The sequence below is a fragment of the Oncorhynchus mykiss genome, chromosome 7, assembly GCF_057628025.1.
Source record: "Oncorhynchus mykiss isolate SJ-2025 chromosome 7, ASM5762802v1, whole genome shotgun sequence".
In the NCBI taxonomy this organism is placed as follows: Eukaryota; Metazoa; Chordata; class Actinopteri; order Salmoniformes; family Salmonidae; genus Oncorhynchus; species Oncorhynchus mykiss.
In genome coordinates, this window is record NC_143028.1 from 16,439,281 (window position 1) to 16,465,412 (window position 26,132).

At 44.0% G+C, this 26,132-nt stretch overlaps 1 protein-coding gene across 1 annotated transcript in view; it reads right to left on the minus strand.

The window, feature by feature from the left end:
• Positions 1-1,481: 1,481 nt before the first annotated feature.
• LOC110527499 (transcription activator GLI2.S) overlaps positions 1,482-26,132 on the minus strand; it is a 69,076-nt gene continuing 44,425 nt past the window's right edge. Inside the window, exons 6-14 of the mRNA XM_021608811.3 lie at positions 19,771-19,972; positions 17,986-18,184; positions 16,888-16,998; positions 15,763-15,903; positions 11,522-11,671; positions 9,315-9,479; positions 6,247-6,510; positions 4,764-5,133; positions 1,482-4,640 (exon numbers count right to left, since the gene is read on the minus strand). Coding sequence (XP_021464486.3) covers positions 2,251-4,640; positions 4,764-5,133; positions 6,247-6,510; positions 9,315-9,479; positions 11,522-11,671; positions 15,763-15,903; positions 16,888-16,998; positions 17,986-18,184; positions 19,771-19,972 — 3,992 coding nt within the window. The 3' untranslated portion in view covers positions 1,482-2,250. The remainder of the gene's footprint in view (positions 4,641-4,763; positions 5,134-6,246; positions 6,511-9,314; positions 9,480-11,521; positions 11,672-15,762; positions 15,904-16,887; positions 16,999-17,985; positions 18,185-19,770; positions 19,973-26,132) is intronic.

Consider the following 26,132-nt stretch of genomic DNA (forward strand, 5'->3'; position numbering starts at 1 on the left):
GCACAAGTCAGTACATCTCTCTATTATCATACTATTAGATCTACCAATACATTGAGGTGTTGCTAATTTATGACTTGAGTCTCACTAACCCCTTTACTGATACGACTTCATATCCTCGGGCTATTTTCTCGCTTTCATTTCTGAGAGAATAAGGAATGCCTGTGGCAAAAGCTCTCAAAAACCTCAGATCAAACGTATTCTCGGCTGAATTAGCTGTCAGAATAAAATCATTTGTTCCTCAGCGCCTACACTCTGCTTGACGCTTTGTCCCTCCCTGGACCTCACTCTCGCTCTTTCTCTCTCTCTCTCCAACTGGTGTGTGTTTTATGTGGTTTCAACAGGCATTTCCTTTGGGCTAATCTGACAATGCTAATGTTGGACTACACACAGGCTAACTTTTTAAACTGCTCTGTATGCGCTCTGCGCTTTTACAAGTGTGTCCTTTCTCATCGGTTTCTAGAGTGAAACTAGTATTGTGTCCATGCCAACATTACAAGCAGGGGCAAGACAGGGTCAGAAGAGCCTATTTCAAAGCCTCCATAATCACCTTGAAAGATAGCCGGTGTCTTATAAATGTCTGATATGATACGGTGTGGAGGGGAAGAAATGCTTTGCTGGCAGCAAGGAGGGAGAGAACTTGTGTGGCTTCAAAGAAGACAGTTTTTCTCTTGAATTATTTAAGCAATCAACACTCATATACTTCTGAGATTAAAGGAGAGGTTAACAAAGAACAGTTCAACTCTCTGATGTACCGGCTACTGTGTATTGTGTCGACTGTCTCCATGTTCAGTTTTGAACCAAGGAGTGGGAAATACAACAACGTACCATTTATATTGTGGCGGGGATGTCTGTACTTTACTTTTCTAGTAAAGTGTAACATGAATTTACAGGCCAATTTGAATTAAAATCGGCCTGGTACTGTATATGAGAGAGCTAAAACAACGCAACCTAATTTCAAACATGTCATATTCCACGAGAAAAAACGCCCATGGTTTGAAATAACTCACCAGACAGCAATTCTGTAAAAAAAAAAAAAAAAAAGATTGTATTTCATAAAAATGTACAAAATATATATACATATCCAACACAACAGAGTTGCATGGAAGTATACAAAAAAACTTTGATTCCTAATACTCTATGATATCTTATTATCCTCGTCATCATCAAGGACTGGAGAAAAAGTCATTTGACACGGAAAAGGAGGATCCTTTTTCCCTTTTCGATTTTTCCTAATTCATCACCAAGCGTTAATGGCAACGTTGTCACCCCCAGAATACGTATCAGATCAAGTATTTGCATATTCTTTTGAAATTGTTGCCTAATTCCAGTCACAACTTGTCCCCGAAACTGAGACGTCACTGTTCATCTCAATAGTCCAACTCAACCAAACAGACAAATAAGACAATGGCTCATATTGAAGACACTGTATGGAAGTAGACCTGACATGACTAAATAGATTCCAAAAAGATTTCTTCTGACTCTATTGAATTATTTAATCATTTTTCTCCCATATTTTTTTTTTTTTTTTTTTTTTAGCAATTTCTCTGACAGAATATTTTTTAATGAGTTTCAAATAAGATCTGAAGGAAAGAATCAAATCATTTTAGATCAAGTCATTTACACTATTTACATATATACGTGTGTCTTTAAGATCGAAAAATCCCAAATCCGTATCATACAGAAGGACTTGGTTGCGTTTCAACGTGAACTGTGTCATATGCTCGTCTTGCATATTCTGCGGCATAGCCAGGCACTTGGTAAACTTGTTTTACTGCAGAACTGCACACTATCTCATGTACAACATTAACAGAATTGTGCTGTGGATTACATTATACTTACTTACTCATCTAAGGCAAAATATGGCTTCTCAATAGATATGAAATCGCCATATTAGCTTCATAATGATACTGTACAGGATAATACAATAAGTAGCACAAACATAGTGGTGTTTTAGCATGAAGTCTTCAGAATCTCATAGGTTCCTTAGTCTCTGGTGGTCGTCAAACTTCTCCAATGAGGTGCTTAGTGTTCAATCACATGGTCAGGAGGACCTCTGCAACAATGTTAACTAGTAGGTCCCCCTCTTGTCATTCACACAGTCAGTTTAAACTCTTGGTGGTAGATATACTATCGTTCATAGAGCTTGGGTCACAATAGGTCATTTCTTTTAACACACGTCCTGGGCCAAATACACCAAGGTAGGTACCCTGGTTTTACCTCTGTCTGCCTTCAGTGTATTTGGGATCGTCCTTATGACATCATGTTGAGGAACTTGTTCTCTTCTGCAAGCGCGGTGAGCAGGGAGCTCATATCGCCGATGGCCATGTTGCTTCCCCCTGCAGAGAGGGGCAGGGAGGGCAGGGTGACAGAGTTCTGGGGGGTGGTGAGTCTGGAGGAGGTCTGGGACAGACTCTGGAGAATACTGGGGCTGATGGTGCCTGACATCAGGCTGGAGTGGTCCCCGTCATCCAGCATGGTGTCAAAGTCAATCTGGGGATCCTCTGCCCCTGTCCCATTGGACGAGTCCACCGTACTGGAGACCTGGTTGCTTACTCCCGGTGAGGTCATGGCGGTCTCAGTGCTGTCTGAGGGACATTGAAGGACGTCCACTACTGATGATGCCATCATCTGCATGTTGACGTTTCCGTTTGGCTCAAACACGTGTATCTGTCCTGTGTATAACATAACATTGCTGTTCTTGTTGTTGCCATTGCTGCAGTGATTGCCAATTGAGTTTTGTCGCTGCATTGTCATTGACCCTGAATGCTGTCTGCTTAGAGACTTAGGTTCTGTGGGCGGCCTTGGCTGGAAGAGTATTTGACCTCCATTTTGGATGGGATGCTGAACCTGGGACGCTATATTATACTTCTGTGAGATCATCCGCAAAGAATTCACACCGCTATCCTTAAATGTGACTTGAGACGATTGACTCCCCCCTGGCTGCGCCCCCAGCCGGCTGTTCTGCGTGTCTACAGTGTGCACCGTCTGTTGTTGTTTACTGTTTTGGCTCAACATACCCAGAGTGCCACCAACTGCCATACTACTACAGGAGGACCGCTGGTTAGCGTTAGCGGTAGCATCGCTAGGACCAAGACCCTGGTTAAACCCATGCCCGAGACTCACTGGTTCATTGAGGTTAGCATTAGCAGGCTGCTGTTGCTGTAGGCTCTGTTGCTGGACACAGCTCAGCCTTGAGTCCGCCTTCTGCAGCTCTATGTATCTCCCCTGCTGGGCTGCGTGAGCCAGGTTGTGAATCATCTGTGCAATGTGTTGGTTGGAGTTAAGATTCTGATTCTGGAACGAGACAAAGTTCTGTTTCTGTTGGACCATGGTGAGGTTTGGGTTGCTTCGACTGAACGGCAGCTGTTGACTTGGGTTGTGAAGAGCTTCCACAGTACCTGAGCTGACCTCGTTCCACTGCACCGGCATGGTGCTCGTCTTACTGGGTAAGGAGGGGAAAGACTGCTGCGGATGGCCTGAGCTTAGGGCACAGAAGAGGGGCATGGTTTGTGGTGCAGATGAGGGGTTCATATTCATATTGGTGTCCACCACAGCCATCCTTTGCTGGTGGTAAAATTGCTGTTGCTGCTGGGGGTTAGGGTTTATTGTGTTTCCATGGAAACCACATTGTGCTTGTCGGTTGTACCCGTTGGCACAGTCTGACTCTCCAGCTCCGCCCTGAGAGGCGATGTAGTGAACGACGTCATCAGGAAGTACCATCATCTCCTCCTCACTGTTGTTGCGACTACCGCTCATGTCGCCGGCCATGGTCTCCATGGCCACGTTCTCAGAGATGCTGGGCGGCCGGGGGCAGTATGGGTATCGCTGCAGACTGCCGTCGGAGCGCGGCTGGTGGCTCTGGGGCGCCAGGTGGCGCCGCTCGGCTGCAGACGGGGCCTGGTTGGGCTGGGAGGCGTGTGGGTGGAGATTCTGCATGTTGCCCGTGCTGTTGTAGCGCTGCACCTGAGGCTGATGGGACAGCGGGTCCAGGGGCGGCGGTCGGGGGACGGGGTCGCTAGCCCGACGGGGAATGTTGGACGGAGCTTCGTGGGGCATCATGCTGCGGCCATTATAGCCTCCCATATCGCCGCTGCAGCGCCTGGGAACACCACTGGGGGCAATGGGGTTGAAGGAGGAGTAACCAGACGACGAGTCTCCCTGGGAAGCATCCCTGTAGAGGGCCATGCAGGTCTTGAGACTCATCCTCTCCATGTTGGGTAGAGGTGTGGGTGGGGCTCCGCCTGTAGCCGCCGCATATTTAGCCTTGAGGTGGTAGAGCTGGGCGGGGGTGAGGCTGAGGTGACTGGGCAGCCCTCCCCCTCCTCCACTCTGGCTGGCGTTGCTGGACCTCCGGGACAGGTCTGTAGAGATGGGGTCGTAGGAGCCGGTGGAGCTGATGTTGTGGTGGCGGTGGCCACTGAACATGGAGGCGTCGCTGGAGCGGCGGCTGTAGTGGCAGGGGGAGATGCCAGAGGAGCGCCGGCTGATGTAGGCAGAGGAGACGGTGCTGGTGGCGCTGTCCCTGCGCTCCATCAGATGGTCCAGCTGGTTCAGGACAGTCACCTTACTGGAACACAGCTCACTGAGGCTGAGGAACGATCCAGGCCCACCATCCATATTTCCTCTCTCCAGAAGGGACCCTGAAGAGAAGAAAAATGGATTTCACACAGGAGAAATATAGAGTGGTTTTCTGAATGTACTGAATACTCAAAAAAGATAATTATGAGAACACTGGTTACTTCTTTCTTTTTACGGTCACTCACCGCTTACTGGTATGGGCGGTAGCTTGGTGTTCTGGACTGGAGGAGCTGGATGATGATTGGCCCACTGGCAGGAGTCCCTCACCATCTTCAGTTTCTCCTTCTTCAGGTGTTCTAGTCTGTGGATGTGGCTGAGGCCTAGGTGTTGACGGAGGTGGAGGCCCACCCCGACCCCTGCTGTCCCAGACCAGAGGCCAGAGAAGGAGGAGTCCATGAGGGGCCCTGAGGGGTCGTCCAGCCCAGTCAGGTCCCCCATGCTTCCCCCGCTGCTGTGGAGGGCCATCTCTACTCCACTGTCATGGTTGGTGGAACTGCCAAGTGGCGACGGCTCGCTGCTACATGACGACTGACCACCAGGGCTGGACTGATACATCTAGAGAGAGAGAGAGAGAGAGGGAGAGGGAGGGAAGGGGAAAGAGCGAGAGAGTGGAAGAAAGAGAAGCAGAGAGAGAGAGAGAGACAACATGTTTATAAACTATCTAAAAAGGAAAGGGATCGCCATCTAACGAAGAGAAAGTGGAACAGTGATAACAGAACAACATAAGGAGATGTACAGTGAATCATGCAAGTTCTTTTCTCCACAACTTTAATTGTGAATAACGAGTGTTGGTTGGGGTGGCTACAGATTACAGCTCCCTTAAGACCGTCTGTGAATTAGAAATGGGGGAGATGAAAGGATGCTTGAGTACATGCTAAGCCAGCACACAGGGCTATGAATCTATGGCTCTCCGGGTTGTTGGGCTCCCCAGTCCCTCTTTATGTTGTACAGTACGTGGGACTTAAAATTCTGTAATAACTATTATACACATTTTTGGACTGTGTTCCTTACTGGCTGTGGCTTGTCATACAGCAGTAGTGCATGAAATGATGAAAGATATTCTGTATTGAACTGAAGCTCAAACTGAAGCTGTGCTCACCTTAGTAATGTCTGTCCTTAAGGAAAAGTTCAAAGAGAAGAGAAATGGAAAGGAAATGTGCAGAGAGTGTTAAATAGGAAGGATAAAAGTTTGTTAGGTAAGATTTGCATGCCATTGTTAGTAGGGGCTCAGACTGAGAAAGTAGAAGGGCATTGTCTGACTGCACAAATCTATAAAGTGGCTTAACCATAGATTGGGAGGCACACATTTTTTATCTAACAAGTCAGTTAACAACAAATTGTTATTTACAATGACGTCCTAGGAACAGTGGGTCAACTGCCTTGTTCAGGGGCAGAACGGCAGCTTTTTACCATGGCAGCTTGTGGATTCGATCTAGCAACCTTCCGGTTACTGGCCCAAATCTTTAACCACTAGGCTACTTGCCATAACCGTATGGTAAACATAACCGTATGGTAAAACTGTCTGTTTGCTGAATTATACTTCTACTCCAAATGATCTCTCATTGGATGACACGCTGCAACCCCAAATGATCTCTCATTGGATGACACGCTGCAACCCCAAATGATCTCTCATTGGATGATAGGCTGCAACACCAGATGATCACTTACCACAGAGTTCTCCGTCTTGATAGACGTGGCCTGGAGGTAGTCCTCCGTGCCTCTCGAGGTGCTGTCCATCTTCTCCTCCATGCCCCGGCCTGTCTCGTTCTCTCCATTCTCTTTGGGTGGCATGGGTCTGCTGGGCGGCAGGTCGCTGCGCTGTTTCTTGGTGACGTGGGCCTCTGGTCCGTGGACTGTCTTCACGTGCTTCCTGAGAGAGCTGGGGTCCGTGTAGCGCTTCGTACACCCGGGGACTTTACACACGTAGGGTTTCTGTGGACACAAGTGTATTTATTTCACCTTTATTTATAAAGGTTATACTCAGAGAGATAAAATACATACAATAGAGACATGTCATGTACATCTACAGTTGAAGTCGGAAGTTTACTTACACTTAGGTTGGAGTCATTAAAACTTGTTTTTCAACTACTCCACAAATTTCTTGTTAACAAACTATAGTTTTGGTCGGTTAGGACATCTGCTTTGTGCATGACACAAGTAATTTTCCCAACAATTGTTTACAGACAGATTCTTTCACTTATAATTCACTGTATCACAATTCCAGTGGTTCAGAGGTTGACTGTGCCTTTAAACAGCTTGGAAAATTCCAGAAAATGATGTCATGGCTTTAGAAGCTTCTGATAGGATAATTGACATCATTTGAGTCAATTCGAGGTGTACCTATGGATGTATTTCAAGGCCTACCTTCAAACTCAATGCCTCTTTGCTTGACATCATGGGAAAATCAAAAGAAATCTGTACAAACAATAGTATTCAAGTATAAACACCATGGGACCACGCAGCCGTCATACCGCTCAGGAATGAGACGTGTTCTGTCTCCTGGAGATGAACGTACTTTGCTGAGAAAAGTGAAAATCAATCCCAGAACAACAGCAAAGGACCTTGTGAAGATGCTGGAGGAAACAGGTACAAAAGTATCTATATCCACAGTAAAACGAGTCCTATATCGACATGGCCGTTCAGCAAGGAACCTGAATGGCCGCTCAGCAAGGAAGAAGCCACTGCTCCAAAACCGCCATAAAAAAAGGCAGATTACGGTTTGCAACTGCAGATGGGGACAAAGATCGTACTTTTTGAACAAATGTCCTCTGGACTGATGAAACAAAAATAGAACTGTTTGGCCATAATGACCATCGTTATGTTTGGAGGAAAAAGGGGGAGGCTTGCAAGCCGAATAACACCATCCCAACCGTGAAGCACGGGGGTGGCAGCATCATGGGGGTGTTTTGCTGCAGGACGGACTGGTGCATTTCACAAAATAGATGGCATCATGAGGCAGGAAAATTATGTGGATATATTGAAGCAACATCACAAGACATCAGTCAGGAAGTTAAAGCTTGGTCACAAATGGGTCTTCCAAATAGACAATGACCCCAAGCATACTTCCAAAGTTATGGCATAAGGACAACAAAGTCAAGGTATTGGAGTGGCCATCACAAAGCCCTGACCTCAATCCTATAGACAATTTGCGGGCAGAACTGAAAAAGCGTGTGGGAGCAAGGAGGCCTACAAACCTGACTCAGTTACACCAGCTGTGTCAGGAGGAATGGGCCAAAATTCACCCAACTTATTGTGGGAAGCTTGTGGAAAGCTCCCTGAAACGTTTGATACCAAATACTAATTGAGTGTATGTAAACTTCTGACCCACCTGGAATAAGATGAAATCTTTTTAAGCTGAATTAAATCATTCTCTCTACTATTATTCTGACATTTCACATTCTTAAAATAAAGTGGTGATCCTAACTGACCTTAGACAGGGAATTTTTACTAGGATTAAATGTCAGGAATTGTTTAGAGTTTAAATGTATTTGGCTAAGGTGTATGTAAACTTCCGACTCCAACTGTATTTAATCTGAAGCGATTTACAGTTCAGTGAGTGTATACATTTAAATGTGGCCCCAGCGGGAAGGAAACCGACAACCCTGGCGTTGTTACCACCACACTCTTACCAAGTGAGCCACATAGGATCCAGAGGGAGATGAATATCATGCAGTTCATATTCTGTTTAATAACATTCAAATACATGACTGGGAATTAGAATATCCATCCCCTCCTACTTACTCAGATTAGCTGTGACTAGCAGTTGTTGTAAACACGCAATTAGAGTGTATAAATTATGTATGTAAGACCAGTGACTTGTTGGTTCTGCTTACAGCCACGGAGTATCACTAAGATTTATATGGTTTCCAGTAATAAAGTTAGTTATATTGGTGGGATGGATCCAGTCTTATTTTTCATCCCGAGGGGTTGTGTGTGTGTGTGTGTGTGTGTGTGTGTGTGTGTGTGTGTGTGTGTGTGTGTGTGTGTGTGTGTGTGTGTGTGTGTGTGGATCCATGGGATGCTGTGCTCTCCCCCTACACCTCCCTCCTCTATCTCCTGATGGATAGGCCAGTAGGAGGCTTGAAACGGTTCCAGGGTTCATTTTGTATTGGTGATCTGCAGGTGGTCTGGGTCTCCATTAGGGATGCCTACGCTTGATTCACACTAATCCGTTGTGGGGCTGCCATGCTCATTAGTTCTGTACATCATTATTTACTCATACACACGCCTGCATACACACACACACACACACACACACACACACACACACACACACACACACACACACACACACTTAGGAACACACGCACGGCCGTGGTTTAATGCAAGAACAATCACTGTGCGTGATGAGAAAAAGTCCACACATCTCATTTCAGCCTGAATATGTAAAAGGCTAGCAGACAACATCATTTTCTTGATGCCACAATCTTTTGGCCCAGGACCTTACAGTAAGTCACAAAAGGTAGAAGAGTATTGATCCTATGGATGTCTGTCTAAGAGAATATCTAATGGGCTCTATAAGTGAGTCTGTCTGAAGTCTTGGCAGGGCAGAATGGAGCTGCAGTGCCATGCAGTGTGGGAACGTGTCTGCATCCAAAATGGCACCCTATTGCCTGCGTAGTGCACAGTTTTTGACCAGGGCCCTGAAAGTAGTGCATTATGAAGGGAATAGGGTGGTGTTTGGGAGGCTACCCCAGTAGGACCTCAATGAAGTGTGTGTGTGCGCGTGTGCACACCTCGTTGGAGTGTGTGCGGTTCTGGTGCTTGGCTCTGTCCGAGGCGTTGGAGAAGGCTTTGTTGCATCCCTCGTGGTCACACACATATGGTTTTTCCCCGGTGTGAGATCGCAGGTGGGTCTTCAGATTCTCCAGGCGAGAATAGGCCTTACAGCAGCCCTCAAACTGCAAGAGAGAGAAAGGAAAACACCAAAGCAGTCAAACACAGGATCTTTGTACAGTTTATTTCACATCTATCCTAGTTCTCCATTTCCTTTTCATTTCTATAAAGATGACCTTTGCAATTATTGTGTAATGAATGACACTCTGGTGTGGAGGCATGTACAACGCATTCAGAAAGTATTCAAACCCCTTGACTTTTTCCACATTTTGTTACGTTACAGCCTCTGTCACGACTTCTACCGAAGGTGGCTCCTCTTCCTGTTCGGGCGGCGCTCGGCGGTCGTCGTCACCGGTCTACTAACTGCCACCGATTCCCTTTTCTGTTGGTTATGTCTTTATTGGTTTCACCTGTTTCTTGTTTAGGGGTTATTGCAGGGCTATTTTAAGCCTGTTTGGGGGCTATTGAACATCCTGTTTCCATTGATCATCCGTGAGATGTTTCTACAACTTAATTGGGGTCCACCTGTGGGAAATTCAATTGATTGGACATGATTTGGAAAGGCACACACCTGTCTATATAAGGTCCCACAGTTGACATGGCTTGGCTTGTCCATAGAGCTCAGAGACAGGATTGTGTCGAGGCACAGATCTGGGGAAGGGTACCAAAAAATGTCTGCAGCATTGAAGGTCCCCAAGAACACAGTGTCACGTCTGCTCTCACGTTCCTGCCGGTTCATTGGGCTTCCATGCCCCAACCGGCTTGCCCAGCGCCCATGACTCGGCCGGTTCGCCGGGGGGCGCCCCTAGAAGGGGGTGTACTGTCACGTCTGCTCCCGCTGCCCTGCATCATTGCACTCCTATCATCCATTACACACACCTGCCTTCCCTCGTCACCCGCATCAGCGATATTGGACTCACCTGGACTCACCCATCACCTGTTATTTCCTCCCCTATATTTGTCAGTTCCCCAGCTCTGTTCCCCACTTCTGCATTAGTTGTTTTTTGTTTGTTTTACCTTTTTCCTGACCCTGTTCCTGTCTCGTTCCATGTCCGTTCTATATTAAATGTTTTACTCCCCGTACCTGTTTCGTCTCTCCAGCGTCAACAATGTGACACACAGTGGCCTCCATCATTCTTAAATGGAAGAAGTTTGGAACCACCGAGTCTTCCTAAAGCTGGCCGCCCGGCCAAACTGAGCAATCAGGGAAGAAAGCCTTTGGTCAGGGAGATGACCAAGAACCCGATGGTCACTCTGACAGAGCTCCAGAGTTCCTCTGTGTAGGTGGGAGAAACTTCCAGGTCAACCATCTTTTCAGCACTGCACTAGGCCTTTATGGTAGAGTGGCCAGACGGAAGCCCCTCCTCAGTAAAAGGCACATGAGAGCCCGCTTGGAGTTTGGCTGAAATCGCTGCCAGAGGTACTCCAACAAAGTATTGAGTAAAGGGTCTGAGAATACTTATGTAAATGTGATATTTCTGTTTTTAATTTTGTATACATTTGCAAAAATGTCAAAAAATCTGTTTTTGTTTTGTCATTATGGGGTATTGTGTGTAGATTGATGAGGGGGAAAAACTATTTGAATACATTTTAGAACAGGGCTGGGTCGTAACAAAATGTGGAAAAAGTGAAGGAGTCTGAATACTTTCTACATAGTCACCAATCCTAACTTCAGAAACAAATCTCCCCCTGACACCAGTGCATGATTTATGTGAAAAGTTAAGGATTTGGCCTGAAGAGAGAAAATCTTAGATGTTGTACATGAGGGACTTACAATACAGTACCGTAGAGGATATATCTAGGTCTTACTGTAAGAAGGACCCATTGCCCTTACATGATATAATGGTAATAACAGCTGGAACTACTAACATACACCCTACTAACCAGCTTAGGGACATCCTCTATGCGAATATGTAATGTAATCAAACTGTGAGCACATTTTTCCTTCTTTTCTAGAATGATCACGTGAAATATTGAGAAAAGCCCAAACGGCATTTCTATATTTGTGTGTGTGTGTGCGTGCGTGTGTGTGACGGTACACTCTGCAAGTGTTTAGAGAGGCAAATGCTCAGCGAAAGGCCGAGCCTGGCGACGATCAGTTACTCACGGTACACTTGTGTGGCTTCTCCCCCGTGTGTCTCCTCATGTGAACCACCAGCATGTACTGGGCCTTAAACGGCTTCTGCTCCCTGGAACACTCATCCCAGCGGCACACAAACTCCTTCTTCTCCCCGTGGATGTGGTCGTTATTGATGTGCTGTGGGGGAGACACGCCCGGATGAGACTGGATCTCTACAACCTGTGAGACTTGCGGACCTGTCCAGTAACAACCCCTAGCCCCTAAACACTTGTGTCGATCTAAGGGATTTGGATAGGTGTAAAGCAACAGTCATTCGATTGTAGTAATTATTTTACATCTACATAAGTGCCGAAGGGGGCGGGATTTTCTTTCTGTGCATGGCCTGCAACTTCTCCTGTTGTTAATAAGGTTTACATAATGTGGACATATTTTTTCATTACTCATCTTATATATACAGTTGAAGTCTGAAGTTTACGTACACCTTAGCCAAATACATTTAAACTCAGTTTTCCACAATTCCTGACATTTAATCCTAGTAAAAATTCCCTGTTTTAGGTCAGTATCACCACTTTATTTTAAGAATGTGAAATGTCAGAATAATAGTAGAGAATTATTTATTTCAGCTTTTATTTTTTTCATAACATTCCCAGTGGGTCAGAAGTTAACATACACTCAATTAGTATTTGGTAGCATTGCCTTTAAATTGTTTAACTTGGGTCAAACGTTTCAGGGAGCCTTCCACAAGCTTCCCACAATAAATTGGTTGAATTTTGGCCCATTCCTCCTGACAGAGCTGGTGTAACTGAGTTAGGTTTGTCGGCCTCCTTGCTCGCACACACTTTTTCAGTTCTGCCCACACATTTTCTATAGGATTGAGGTCAGGGCTTTGTGATGGCCACTCCAATACCTTGACTTTGTTGTCCTTAAGCCATTTTGCTACAACTTTGGAATTATGCTTGGGGTTATTGTCTATTTGGAAGACCCATTTGCGACAAAGCTAAAAATTCCTGATGGATGTCTTGAGATGTTGCTTCAATATATTCACATCATTTTCCCGCCTCATGATGCCATCTATTTTGTGAAATGCACCAGTCCCTCCTGCAGCAAAGCACCCCTACAACATGATGCTGCCACCCCCGTGCTTCACGGTTGGGATGGTGTTCTTCGGCTTGCAAGCCTCCCCCTTTTCCTCCAAACATAACGATAGTCATTATGGCCAAACAGTTCTATTTTTGTTTCATCAGACCAGATGACATTTCCACAAAAAGTACGATCTTTGTCCCCATGTGCAGTTGCAAACCGTAGTCTGGCTTTTTTATGCCGGTTTTGGAGCAGTGGCTTCTTCCTTGCTGAGCAGCCTTTCAGGTTATGTCGATATAGGACTCGTTTTACTGTGGATATAGATACTTTTGTTTCCTCCAGCATCTTCACAAGGTCCTTTGCTGTTGTTCTGGGATTGATTTGCACTTTTCACACTAAAGTACGTTAATCTCCAGGAGACAGAACACGTCTGATTCCTGAGCGGTATGACGGCTGCCTGGTCCCATGGTGTTTATACTTGCATACTATTGTTTGTACAGATGAGCGTGGTATATTCAGGCGTTTGGAAATTGATCCCAAGGACGAACCCAGATTTCTTTCCATGTTGTCAAGCAGAGGCACTGAGTTTGAAGGTAGGTCTTGACATACATCCACAGGTACACCTCCAGTTGACTGAAATTATGTCAATTAGCCTATCAGAAGCTACTAAATCCATGACATAATTTTCTGGAATTTGCCAAGCTGTTTAAAGGTACAGTCAACTTAGTGTATGTAAACTTCTGACCCACTGTAATTGTGATACAGTGAATTATAAGTGAAATAATCTGTCTGTAAACAATTGTTGGAAAAATGACTTGTGTCATTCACAAAGTAGATGTCCTAACCGACTTGCCAAAACTATAGTTTGTTAACTTGTAGAGTGTTTGAAAAACAAGTTTTAAATGATTCCAACCTTAGTGTATGTAATATTCTATTCTACTGTATTTCAGTCTATGCCACTCCGACATTGCTCGTCCAAATATGATATATTCTTAGTTCCTTTACTTTAGATTTGTGTGTATTGTTGTGAAATTGTTAGATATTACTTGATAGACATTACTGCACTGTCGGAGCTAGAAACACAAGCATTTCGCTATAACATCTGCTAAACGTGTACGTGACCAACACAATTTGTTTTGTTTTGATTGAACGTTTCTCTCCCCACAGAAGTCCCTCTGAGGTTGTCTTTTTTTACTAGGTCTCTAGTTGTGTTCTGTTCTGTCTGTCATTGAGTGCATTTGTACTACTTCGAGAGAACACACTATCACCTGGAGACAGAGGTTTTCTCTGTGACAGAGGTCCGTTAGAACAAGCCCATTTCAGCTTGTGACAGAGGCGGAGCAGCTATTTGCCTTTCGAAGAAATTAGGAGTAAAGCCATCAATCAAAGTTTGCCGGTAACTTTCCGTTTTGTCAGACAGTGAAGAAAGACGACGTGATTGTGTTGTCGGGTACGCACTATTTGCCGTGTGGCTCCGTTAGTCTTTGATAGATGAGTTCCACTGGTCTACACTCTTTCCACAAGAGGGATTCTTCGGTTAGGGAAATTAAAATCAGTCGTCAAACGGGCAAATGCTCCTTTGCTCCGCTCTGTTTGTATGTGTCTAAAGGGGCAGCCTCTCAACACTTTCATTTAATGGAATTGCCCCGTGACGGATTTCCAACTCTCTTATCCAAGATTGATGTGGCATCCCGCTGGCTGGCGTGCATAGCCTAGGACAAATGGGTCTGGACAGGAATTGTGCTCTTCCCTCATTAGGGCTGTAGTTTTTAAGTGCAGGGGCCCAGTGAGCGTGGGGGGATTACATCTCAAACACCACCGTTTCCTGGGATCCCTTGATGAGCACATCTGCAGAAATAGACCTAATACCCTGAGAACATCAGGAATTACTAACAACCAGGTAACCAATAGGAGGCGTGTGTTTCAACCATGCAAGCTTATAGAGCTAACAAGCATGTATGCATTCACACACACACACGCACACATACACACACACACACTTCAGTGCCAAGGACCATCATTGTGGTAGCTAAATGCCAGCATATTCCTTAGGCTACTCTCTCTACTTGTTGGTTTGATGTCTGGCCCATGATAATTAAGCCAAAGACACGGTTGAGCGTGCGTTGACTGCTCTCTCAGACAAGCAGCTCTTTGTCCGTAACTGCCTAACCTAAACCATCCTGGCCTATCATTAGGAAGGTGTTTGTGTGTGTGTGTGCCTATCATTAGGAAGGATCTCCGAGAGGTTTAACGTTCAGCTGGAGTGTAACTGTTGGTGACTGAGGGAAACAATGAGGACAGATAATGGAGGCCTTAGTCTGAGCTCTGCGTCACAGTGCCCCACCCCCCACCCTCTCTCTCTCTCTTCCTCTCTCTTTTATCTCTCTCCCTCTCTTTTATCTCTCTCTCTTCATCTTCTCTCTCTCTCACTCCCCCCCCCTCCCTTTCTCTCTGCCACCCCTCTCTTTCTTTCTCTCTCAGTCTCTCTCTCCGTCTGTCCCCGTCTCTCTCTGCTTCAGTGATGGCCTGGAATGCCCCTGCTCGTCCAAAACTCTACATGCCAAAAAGTCCAATCGAGTAAAACAATCCCAGTCTCATGGAAGCTAAACACTTAGCGAAGCTTACTTTATGTGAACAACCAATGAATCAGCTGACTCTCAGTATCTATCTGGAGGAACGCATAATAAAACAGGAGCCCAGTTGAAGTACATTGACAAGCCTCAGTCTTAGAAAGCACTGAAATATGGACTCTTAAGTATGTTAGAGGTTACTGTGGAGACAGGGAAATCAGGGAGGGGTTAAGGGTTTAGTGTTCCTGGCCGGACGGCTTTATGTTGGGCTTCAGAGGTCAGAGGTTAGGGAGCACATATAGACCAAGAGGTCAGTGGGATTTATTCTGCACTTATTCCAGCTGCACTGAAAGGCAGACCTCCTCTCTCCCACCACACACTCATCAGATAGTGACCTTCCTCTGCTCTTGGCCCAGGGCCTGGTTTCTTCGTTAGAACCACAGGTAATATACTTAGCCGTAAGGTGCTTTTAGGAAACCGGCTTCAGGTTGGTTGATTTAAAACAGGCAGGAACATTTTCTGAGCTAGATAAGATAAGGAAATTCTTGTCTGATGCCTGTCCCCTGTCCCGTGTCCCTGTCCCCTGTCCCGTGTCCCTGTCCCCCGTCCCCTCCTTACATGGACCAGTTGTTCCTGCGTGTCGTACTCCTTGGAGCATCCTTCCCAGTGGCAGTTGGTCTCATACACCATCTCTGGCTCATGCTTGCATTCATCTTTATCCAAGTCCTCCTTCATGTCCAGCATCCCACCTAGATGATCCTGTTACGAGAAAAGAAAAGAGGAAGACTTTATAGTTCATTCTATCTTACTGTCTAGGAAATGTGTATTTAATTTGAATTTTAACCCAACACAAGCCATTAACACTATTAACTGTTACTGATGTGGGGAGGGGACACCCTGGCATTATCTGAGAGAGCCCAGATTGACTTGACTGGAGGAACAGACAGATGTGTTCATTTTGTTTCTGACCAGGCAGGGATTCGTTGACACGGCTAAGACAGATCCCAGGCCTGCAGGCCGTGTGCGTGTTTGTGTGACGTGCAGCACATCCCCTGGTCTCTTCTTTCCCTCTCCACAGCGCCAGCCTCCCACCCTTCCCTGCTCCAATGTGCTGACTGCAGCATGTTTATCTCTGCACCTCGCCACTATCTTCATCAATTCTACTGGCCCCAAGACGACTATGTACACCGCCATCCCCATGCATCAAACCTGCCTCTGAGTCGAAGAGGAGGGCTCCGCAAATTTGTCAAAAGAGAGAGAGAGAGAGAGGGAGAGAGAGAGAGAGTGAAAGAGAGAGCGAGGGAGGGAGAGAGAGAAAAAAGCACCTCAGATGACAATAACGTGGGGCCAATATTTCATTGAAATGAAGTGCTGTGGCACAGTTTACAGCGGCCAGGGAGAAAAGAAGAGAGGGAGGAACAAACGAATGGATGCAAAGCTCTTATCACACAGAGTTTTTCTTCTTTCAGCCGTAGCAGAGAAAGAAACGGGGTCAGGGGACTGGATGGTTCCCAGGGGTCTGTGTCAATTCAGGACAGAGGAGTATTTGGGCAGAGGAAAGGAAGTAAAGGAAACAGTTTTTTTTTCTTGATCAGTTGCAAAGGACTGATCGTTTTTTAATTGCCCTCAACACATCATTCTCTTTAGATCCTATCAGCCCGTACGTCTCACTTCCTGTACAGGGCAACAAAGTTCATCATGACAACTGATTTATAAAGTAGTAGATCCTAATCCCATTCTTACCGGAGAACATGGGGACAGTGGCCTCGGACACTCCACCTCTGTCTTCACCTTTGACCTCTTGGTGATCATGGGATTGACTGTACTGCTCACTGCCGAGTCCCCACTTGTGTTCTGGAGTAGAGGAGCGGAGAGAATAGGAGAGGAGACGAGATGAGAGGAGGGGAGAGAGGAGAGGAAGGGAGAGCGGAGAAGAGAGGAGAGGAGAGGAGTGGAGAAAAGAAGAGAAGAAAAGTTAGGGGTTAATACAGGGCTCGAGTCAAATAGACAATCATATATCAGAGTTGAGTCACCACAGAGACTAAACAATTTCAAGTGTTTTATGATGAGAGGGTGGAGTACAATATGAAAACATCCCATCCATCTACAGAGTGAGACCACTGCCCGGGGCTTCAGTGTAAACCTCAGGTGACTCCTGGAGAAACGAGAGTAGGCACACCCCACCACCTACACAGTTGATGCTTCACAATAAGCTGACATAGGCCGTATCTGGCAGTTGACTTTAATAGTCATGCTAGACTGGGATTCTGGGATTGCACTAAACCACAGCAAAGTGTTCCTAATCAGAGGAAGACTTTGCTTCTCCTCAGCATCCCACTGTGTTTACTGTGGTCTGTAACAGAACCGTGTGGTTGGGATCGTGTGTGTTTGGAGAATGAGGGTTTAACGTCCCCAGTCCCCTTATTCATGGGTATGGAGTTTACCTTACGGAGGGGCATTTCAATGAATGGTATGATAAGAACCACAGAGACAACCACAAACCACAGTGGACGTACACAATGGATGAGGGAAAGGGACAGCAGTATTTATGTTTTAAATCATCTTAAAACAAGTTCACTGACAACGCAAACAAACAGAAGAAAATTGTACGGCTATAGATGTCATACTGGTTTGATTTGAGCGTCCCACACAATACCAGGATTTCCAGAAGGCCACAGGGCAAGGCTCACATTTGGCGGTTATGGATAATGAGAAGATCTACCTCGTACCAGACAATTTAGGCACAGTTCAGGAAGAAGATTGACAACCTGGAGGAAAAAGTCTACGCACATCAAAGCTGGTTTGCATACCACCGTTACCAAAGAAGAAGAGCAGTCTCACCTTTGACTGTGAGCCATTGTTGTGGTTGTGTGAGGCGGGGGGCAGAGAGGAGAGACCCAGGGCAGACTGGCGACTGGAGAAGGTGGGTGGGGGCTGGATGAGAGGAGGGGTGTGGCCGAACACACTCAGGCCTCTCTGCTGGGACAGGAGCTGCTGGTAGGCCATGGGGTTGATGTGATGGGGGAATGTAAAGGACGGACTGGAACACAAGACATTAACGCAAATGAGAGATGTGTCTCTTATCTCCAACTGTGACACAAAATTCCACTTTCAACCCAGGTAGCCTAGAGGTTCAGTGTCTTGGGCCAGTAACTGAAAGGCTGCTGGTTTGAATCCCTGAGCCAACTAGGTGAAAAATGTATCAATGTTCCCTTGAGTTAAGGCACTTAACCCTAATTGCTCCTGTAATTCAAGGGTCTGCTAAATGACAAAAATCTAACTCACACGTTGCAAACTTTTCACCCGAACCCAATGTTAGTCATGTATAAGACTGTGGCAGCCGTGCAGTTCTGTCAGCCGGTGATTGTCAAGCAAATAACTGTCGGTCTCACGGTAATTGAACATGAATTAACATATACACTTTTAGCAACTCCTGGCTTCCACACACAGCCTTACAAGCCACTGATGCAGATCTTTGGAACATCTACATTTTAAAATGTCTAATACATCCATGTAATATAGCGTACACCATCACAATAAATCCATTATTTATTTTAGAGAGGTCTAAAGAAACATGATATTAAGGAAAAGTAGTCTATTTCAGAAGAACAGAATAGCATACTCTGAGTTGTCCTGATGCTAGGCCCTGATGGCTGTGGGCTACACTAGTTCATTCAGCAGACAAGATTTGCTTAGAATTCCATAGCATTTTTTATATTATTTTATAGTATCATGAATACAATTGAACATAGCTGAATAAAATAGAAAGGATAGTTTCTCCAAACAATTTGAGGGAGTGCACAAGTGGCTATTCTGTGTTGAGTTGTTAACAAAGAAACAGGTCCTCCCATATGCTTAATTTAGAGTTACATTAGTTGTGATATAAACGTTGGGCTATATGTTTGGATTTTTAATACATTCTAAGGCTGCATACTGCGACTCTAATGATGATTTGAAAAAACTTGAAAGGCATGAGCTCTGCTTTGTTTTTTTTTACGCAGGTTGTACACACTTCATCAGTCTCTCATTCACAATTTGACAAGAACTTGATAATGCCTTAAATTTCGTTTAGCTTAAAAAAGGCAATTTCTTCACATTATAAGCGCAGCAATATGCACATGGCAGTAGGCTATAAGCGCGAATGTTCCATAGGCAGGAAAACACCATTCTCAAAAGTGTCCACAAATGCGATTATGCATGTAATGCTTTTATCATCAAGGTGCATTGTTATGGTGAAAATTATCTTCCCCAAACTTGAAACTATGCCAGTTAGGCTCTACACCCATTGTAAAGCGGATTCATGTGCTTCATTTTATGACGTTATTTGGCCACTTTAGTTGTGATACAATCTTTATCAAAATATATAGGCCTATGGGATAGGCCTTATGGGTCTCCCGGTCGGACCACAGCCTGAGATAAAACCTGGGTCTGTAATGACGCCTCTAGCACTGCGATGCAGTGCTTTAGACCACTGCGCCACTCCGGAGGCATGTATAACTTTATATGACTTAAATGGAGTTTATAATCATGTGACCAGTATATCAGTTAACCCTATCCAAGCATCTTATATCAATAGTTTGAGCAATCAGTTATTACTACATATTGACTAGTTACTGGCTAGGGTACCTGATGCCTCCAACAGAGAGGTGTCCGTAGGAGCTGCTGGCTGCAGAGCTGGAGCGTGAGTTGTTGATGTAAGCCACCAGAGAGTTGGGTGAGGTACGGATCATGGTCTGCAGGTCGATGCTGGCATCTGAGAGAGGAGAGATGGACAGGGCTCGCTTTCTGTTCAGCCTGGGGGTCAGTCTGGGACTGGAGAACCGTGACACTGTGGAAAAGAAAAACACACAGACACATACAGACCGTTAGTCTGACAACCTCTGAACTTCTCCTCTCAGCTGGGCATAGTTGCATCTGATTCAAGTATGTAGAGACTTATTGTCGTAGTTTGCATATACTGAATACATACGTACATGTGTGACGCACACAAAATGTATGGTCACATTCGTGTTTATGTATTGTTTCTTTGTATTGGGGAAGAATGCTTTTACTGAATTGTCAGTCGCCCAAGGTTTCGCCATTGCTATGCGTTGATACTACTGTTGGCCAGTAGGGGGCAGTGAGACGTGTTCGCTTCGCACTGGAACTATATGCGATCCTGCACGTGTGTGTTCTAATAATCAGAGGTGGAAAAAGTACTAAATTGTCATACTTGAGTAAAAGTAAAGATACCTTAATAGAAAATGACTCAAGTAAAAGTGAAAGTCACCCAGTCAAATACTACTTGATTCAAACTCTAAAAGTATCTGGTTTTAAATGTACTTAAGTACAGTGGTGGAAAAAGTACTGAAGTGTCATACTTGAGTAGAAGTAAAAAGTAAATGCTATACATCAAATTCCTTATATTAAGCAAACCAGACGACACGGTTTCCTTACTTTTATTGTTATTTATTTATTTATTTGACAGCCAGTGGCACACTCCACCACTCAGACATCATTTACAAACTAAGCATTTGTGTTTAGTGAGTCTGCCAGATCAGAGGCAGTAGGGATGACCAGGGACGTTCTCTTGATAAGTCCGTGAATTGGATAATTTTCCTGTACTGCTAAGCATTTCAAATTGTAACGAGTACTTTTGGGTGTCAAGGAAAATGTATGGAGTAAAGAGTCCATTATTTTATTTAGGAATGTAGTGAAGTAAAAGTAAAAGTTGCCAAAAATATAAATAGTAATGTAGAGTACAGTTACCCCCCAAAAATGACTTAAGTAGTACTTTAAAGTATTTTTACTTAAGTACTTTACACCACTGCTCATAATTGAGAGAACCTTTGAAAGAGCCACGTTCTCCTGTTTCATAATTTATCCTGTCAGTAAAGTGCAAAAATACACTGAATATCACAATATAGTTATGTAACTTGTCCGTTGAAGTGAATGTAATGATTTTGAACAACATAGTAATTGTATAACTTTGTACTAGATAGAAAACGTATGTCGAGTGTAAAGTGAAATGATGGCGGGGAATTCCTTTGATCTGGAAGAAAACAAATGGTTAACTCCTGAACATTTTTATAAAAAAAAAAAAGACACTCCTGACAATATCCTAAGGATTTAGAGAATTTAATGTTGCAACTGTGATGTTTAATAATTTTGTAATTGTTGTACTGTAAATGTTAGAAAAGCTGCTAGCTTAGAGCTAGCTCCGGTTAGCTTTTGGCTAGTTCCGGTTAGCTGTTTGCTAGCTCCGGTCAGTTGGTTGCTAGCTTCGGTTAGCGCTGTGCTAGCTTGTTCAGTCATTTTTCAATAATTAGCATTAATCTCAGTTGCAATAGTATTGTCTTTCTATTATCCCTTCTTACACTTGGGTGAATGTATTTTGAGCATGGGTTTATAAAGTAACTTCTAATGAGTTATACCAGTCTTTAAAAGTGTTCATGCTTTAGAGTCTCCTATTGGGATATAGTGAGCAACAGTCAACCACATAATTATAACCTAAACAAGTGAATTCCAGTTAAGAGTAAATGTGTGTGGGGTATAAATGTAAGGAATTTTTGGATTGGAATTCGATTGGAATGTAATCATTTTTATTTGTGAATTTATGTATTTTTGACATGTTTATGAAATAATATGTCAGGGATTTATAATACAAATTATTAAATACACCTTAAAGAAAACAAAACAAAAAATGTAAATGCAATGAAAAGACAGAAAACGACGATTTGTACTTGAGAAAATGTTGAATAAGATAATTGAGAGAACCTTTGAAAGAGAAGCCACGTTCTCCTGTTTCATCATTTATCCTGTGTTACAGGAACGATTATCTGCTCCACCAGTCCCAAAACTGGGACCTGTAACACATGCATTACATACAGTATATATACAGTACCAGTCAAAAGTTTGGACACACCTATTCCTTCAAGGGGTTTTCTTTATTTTTAGTATTTTCTACATTGTATAATGATAGTAAAGACATCAAAACTATGAAATAACACAAATGGAATCATGTAGTAACCAAGAAAGTGTTAAACAAATCAAAATACATTTTAGATTTTAGATTCTTCAAAGTAGTCATCCTTTGCCTTGATGACAGCTTTGTACACTCTTTGCATTCTCTCAACAAGCTTCACCTAGAATATTTTTCCAACCGTCTTGAAGGACTTCCCACATATGCTGAGCACTTGTTGGCTGCTTTTCCTTCACTCTGCGGTCCAACTCATCCCAAACCATCTCTATTGGGTTGAGGTTGGGTGATTGTGGATGCCAGGTCATCTGTTGCAGTACTCCCATCACTCTCCTTCTTGGTCAAATAGCCCTTACACAGCCTGGAGGTGTGTTTGGTCATTGTCCTGTTGAAAAACAAATGATAGTCCCACTAAGCGCAAACCAGATGGGATGGTGTATCGCTGCAGAATGCTGTGGTAGCCATGCTGGTTAAGTGTACCTTGAATTCTAAATAAATCACGGCAGTATCACCAGCAAAGGACCCCCACACCATCACACATCCTCCTCCATGCTTCACGGTGGGAACTACACATGCGGAAATCAGACCAAAGGACAGATTTCCACTGGTCTATGTCCATTGCTCGTGTTTTTTGGCTCAAGCAAGTCTCTTCTTCTTATTGGTGTCCTTTAGAAGTGTTTTTTTTTTGCAGCAATTCGACTATGAAGGCCTGATTCACACAGTCTCCTCTGAACAGTTGATGTTGAGATGTGTCTGTTACTTGAACTCTGAAGCATTTATTTGGGCTGCAATTTCTGAGGCTGGTAACTCTAATGAACTTATCGTCTACAGCAGATGTAACTCTGGGTCTTCCTTTCCTGTGAAGGTCCTCATGAAAGCCAGTTTCATCATAGCGCTTGATGGTTTTTGCGACTGCACTTGAAGAAACTTTCAAAGTTCTTGAAATGTTCTATATTGACTGGCCTTCATGTCTTAGAGTAATGATGGACTGTCATTTCTCTTTGCTTATTTGAGCTGTTCTTGCCATAATATGGACTTTTACCAAATAGGGCTATCTTCTGTATACCACCTCTACCTTGTCACAACACAACTGATTGGCTCAAACGCATTAAGAAGGAAATAAATTCCACAAATTAACAAGGCACACCTGTTAATTTAAATGCATTCCATGCACCTCATGAAGCTGGTTGAGAGAATGCCAAGAGTGTGCAAACTGTCATCAAGGCAAAGGGTGGCTGCTTTGAAGAACCTCAAATATAAAATATATTTTGATTTGTTTAACACTTTTTTGGTTACTACATGATTCCCACATTATTCCTTATGTGTTATTTCATAGTTTTGATGTCTTCAGCATTATTCTACAATGTAGAACATAGTAAAATAAAGAAAAACCCTGGAATGAGTAGTTGAGTCCAAACTTTTGATTGGTACTGTACACACACACACACACATATACATATTTATCCCACACCATGCTTGATCTATAATGGCTATCAGTTTAACCTTTTATGCCATGTATGTAGCCTGCTTTCTGCTCCTCCCCCTATCGCTCACTCCAAGCCAATTTAAAAGCCCAGTGTCTCTCTCTCTCTCCCTAAGGGAAGGCACCCACTTTACCACTGTGAGATATTACGAATGTTTGCAAATATTTGTGTTTATTTCATACAGGCAGAAATAATTATATCGAGTCAATCTTTTTTTCTCACTATCATTGTGTCATTTCCCCATCCTACCCTGCCCAACTCTGTGCTATTTCTGGAGCTCCAGCGAGCGAGACAGACCTAGAGGAATGCTCCAGCTCAGCCTAGCCTCTAGCCCAGCCTGGGACTGGGTGATGGATGCTAACGCAGCCTCCCTCCGACACCCAAACCCCCTGGGAAAAGAGCAGCACTATCAATAAGTGCTCAAGATTGATTCCCAGCTAATACAGTAAACAATTTGTCTGAGGTGATGGAAACCGAGCCTGGCAGAAGATATTGTTGCAGTAAAATAAACTCATCTCTTATCCGGTGCTGGAATTATAGCAGGGGAAGGAAGTAAAGCAGAGGACGGATACGGGATGGAGATGAAAGATGAAAATAAAAAACCTAAAACAACAATCCTCAAACAACTTTAATGTGCCCTAGTGACACACATTTTCCACGTACACAGTCTAAAATTTCAATAACACAAAATGCTCCAAACAAACAGCTTCTATTCTGTTTGAAAAGATCTTAGCTCTGTTGTCTTTCAAAATCGATGCATCGTAAATGGCAACCCATTTCCTACATAGTGCACCACTTTTGACCAGGGCCTTATGAAGGGAATAGGGGGCTATTTGGGATGCACCCATAGGCCACGGTGACCTCATTAAGATTCAGTGTAAAGGATAATACATCTAAGTCTAAATAATGTACTTTAATTAAAACAGATAAAAATCTCATTGTGATCGAAATAACATTCTGTACTTCACTTTGGTAAATGAGGCCAATTTAGAGAATTGATTTCAACTGAAATGCATGCAAAGTGTTTTTGATCACTCTTATGTTCATGGTTTATAATGTGCATTTTGTCACAGTTTGTTTTGTATACGTCGCTAAGCTACCTGGTCATACTTTGAAAAATGACAAGGTAGGATAATAATTACATAATAACAATCCAATAATTACTTAATGAAAAAGTGCCACTGGGTTTAATTTGCTACTAGCCAGGTACAGCAGTTACTGTAACCAGCTGTTTAAACATATTTTAAGACTAAAAGCCTTAAACTGTATCGGTAATGGCATTTTGTAAAAAAATAAATAATTCAAACACCAAATCACAGGTGAAATTCATAAAGCTGGTTATTATCTAATTTCCTATGATATGTAACCGGTGTGCTTCTGGAGTCCGTTGCTCTAGGGGGGCCAGTGATGTCAGCAGGAGAGCCAGTCAGCCAGTTGTTCAGGGCTCAACAGGTGCTAGACATTAGCAGTGGTGTTAGTGGAGCCAGTCCAGAGCAACAGTGTCATTAGGACCTGTGGGATAATAACCAAAGACACTGCAACCGGACGTCCATAATGGCTCAATAACATGTGTTGCCAACACCAGGCACTGCACCAGCAGCTCTACACAAACAGTGCCTCGGCTGATTAAACTCAGGCTACTGTACCACCACAGAGAATAACATGCTGAGCCATTATTCTTAGCAGAAGCTCTAATGGCTAACTGTCATTTCTACATTTTATCTCCAATACAGTAACACACACGTGCTCAGTTTTAGTGTTTTGGGACTTTCGGAAATGTCCTGGGACATATTGACCAGGGCTGGGGTCAATTCGAATTGAAGGCAGTCAGTTCAGGAAGTAAACTTGAATAACAACAATATATTTTTTTAAATGCATCTATTTTCAATGACTTCTCAATAAACAGATGAGTAGAAGATATTTATTTTTTAAAGTTTACCATTTACATAAAAATTTAAAAAATCACTTTTAAATTAAAATGGATCCCAGCCCTGAAAGGGACTCCACCACTGTCTCTCAGGTGATATTTCTGCTGTCAAACGTAGTATAAATACATTTCTCACATGAGCTGTTAAAGACATTGAGCACACGATCGGGGGAGGGGGTTCGCGTTGGAGAATAGGTGTTGTAATTTAGCGGTAGTTAACTAGTTAATAACTCAGGTTCATCCTAAAAAAAAAGCTGAGCTGAATTTAGCCCTTAGTATTTACATTGCATTACTGGCTCTATAGTTTCAGTGACTGGGACAAGCCATTCAGAAATGGCAGCCTTATTTATCTGTGTTAGCGGCTCACCTCAGGGGAGATGTGTTTATTAATGTGCCACTTCCCCTGATAAATGAGGTAATGGAAAGCCGGGCCTGGCGCTCACCACACCTCTCCTCGTCCCCCCTCCCCTCGCAGCACCTCTCCTCCCTTTTCCCCTGTGATTTATGTCAGCAAGCCAGGCACCAGGCAGCGACCGACCGACTGCTAGGCTGTGTGTGTGGACAACCGACTGCTAAGTTGTGTGTGTGGACGACCGACTGCTAGGTTGTGTGTGTGTGT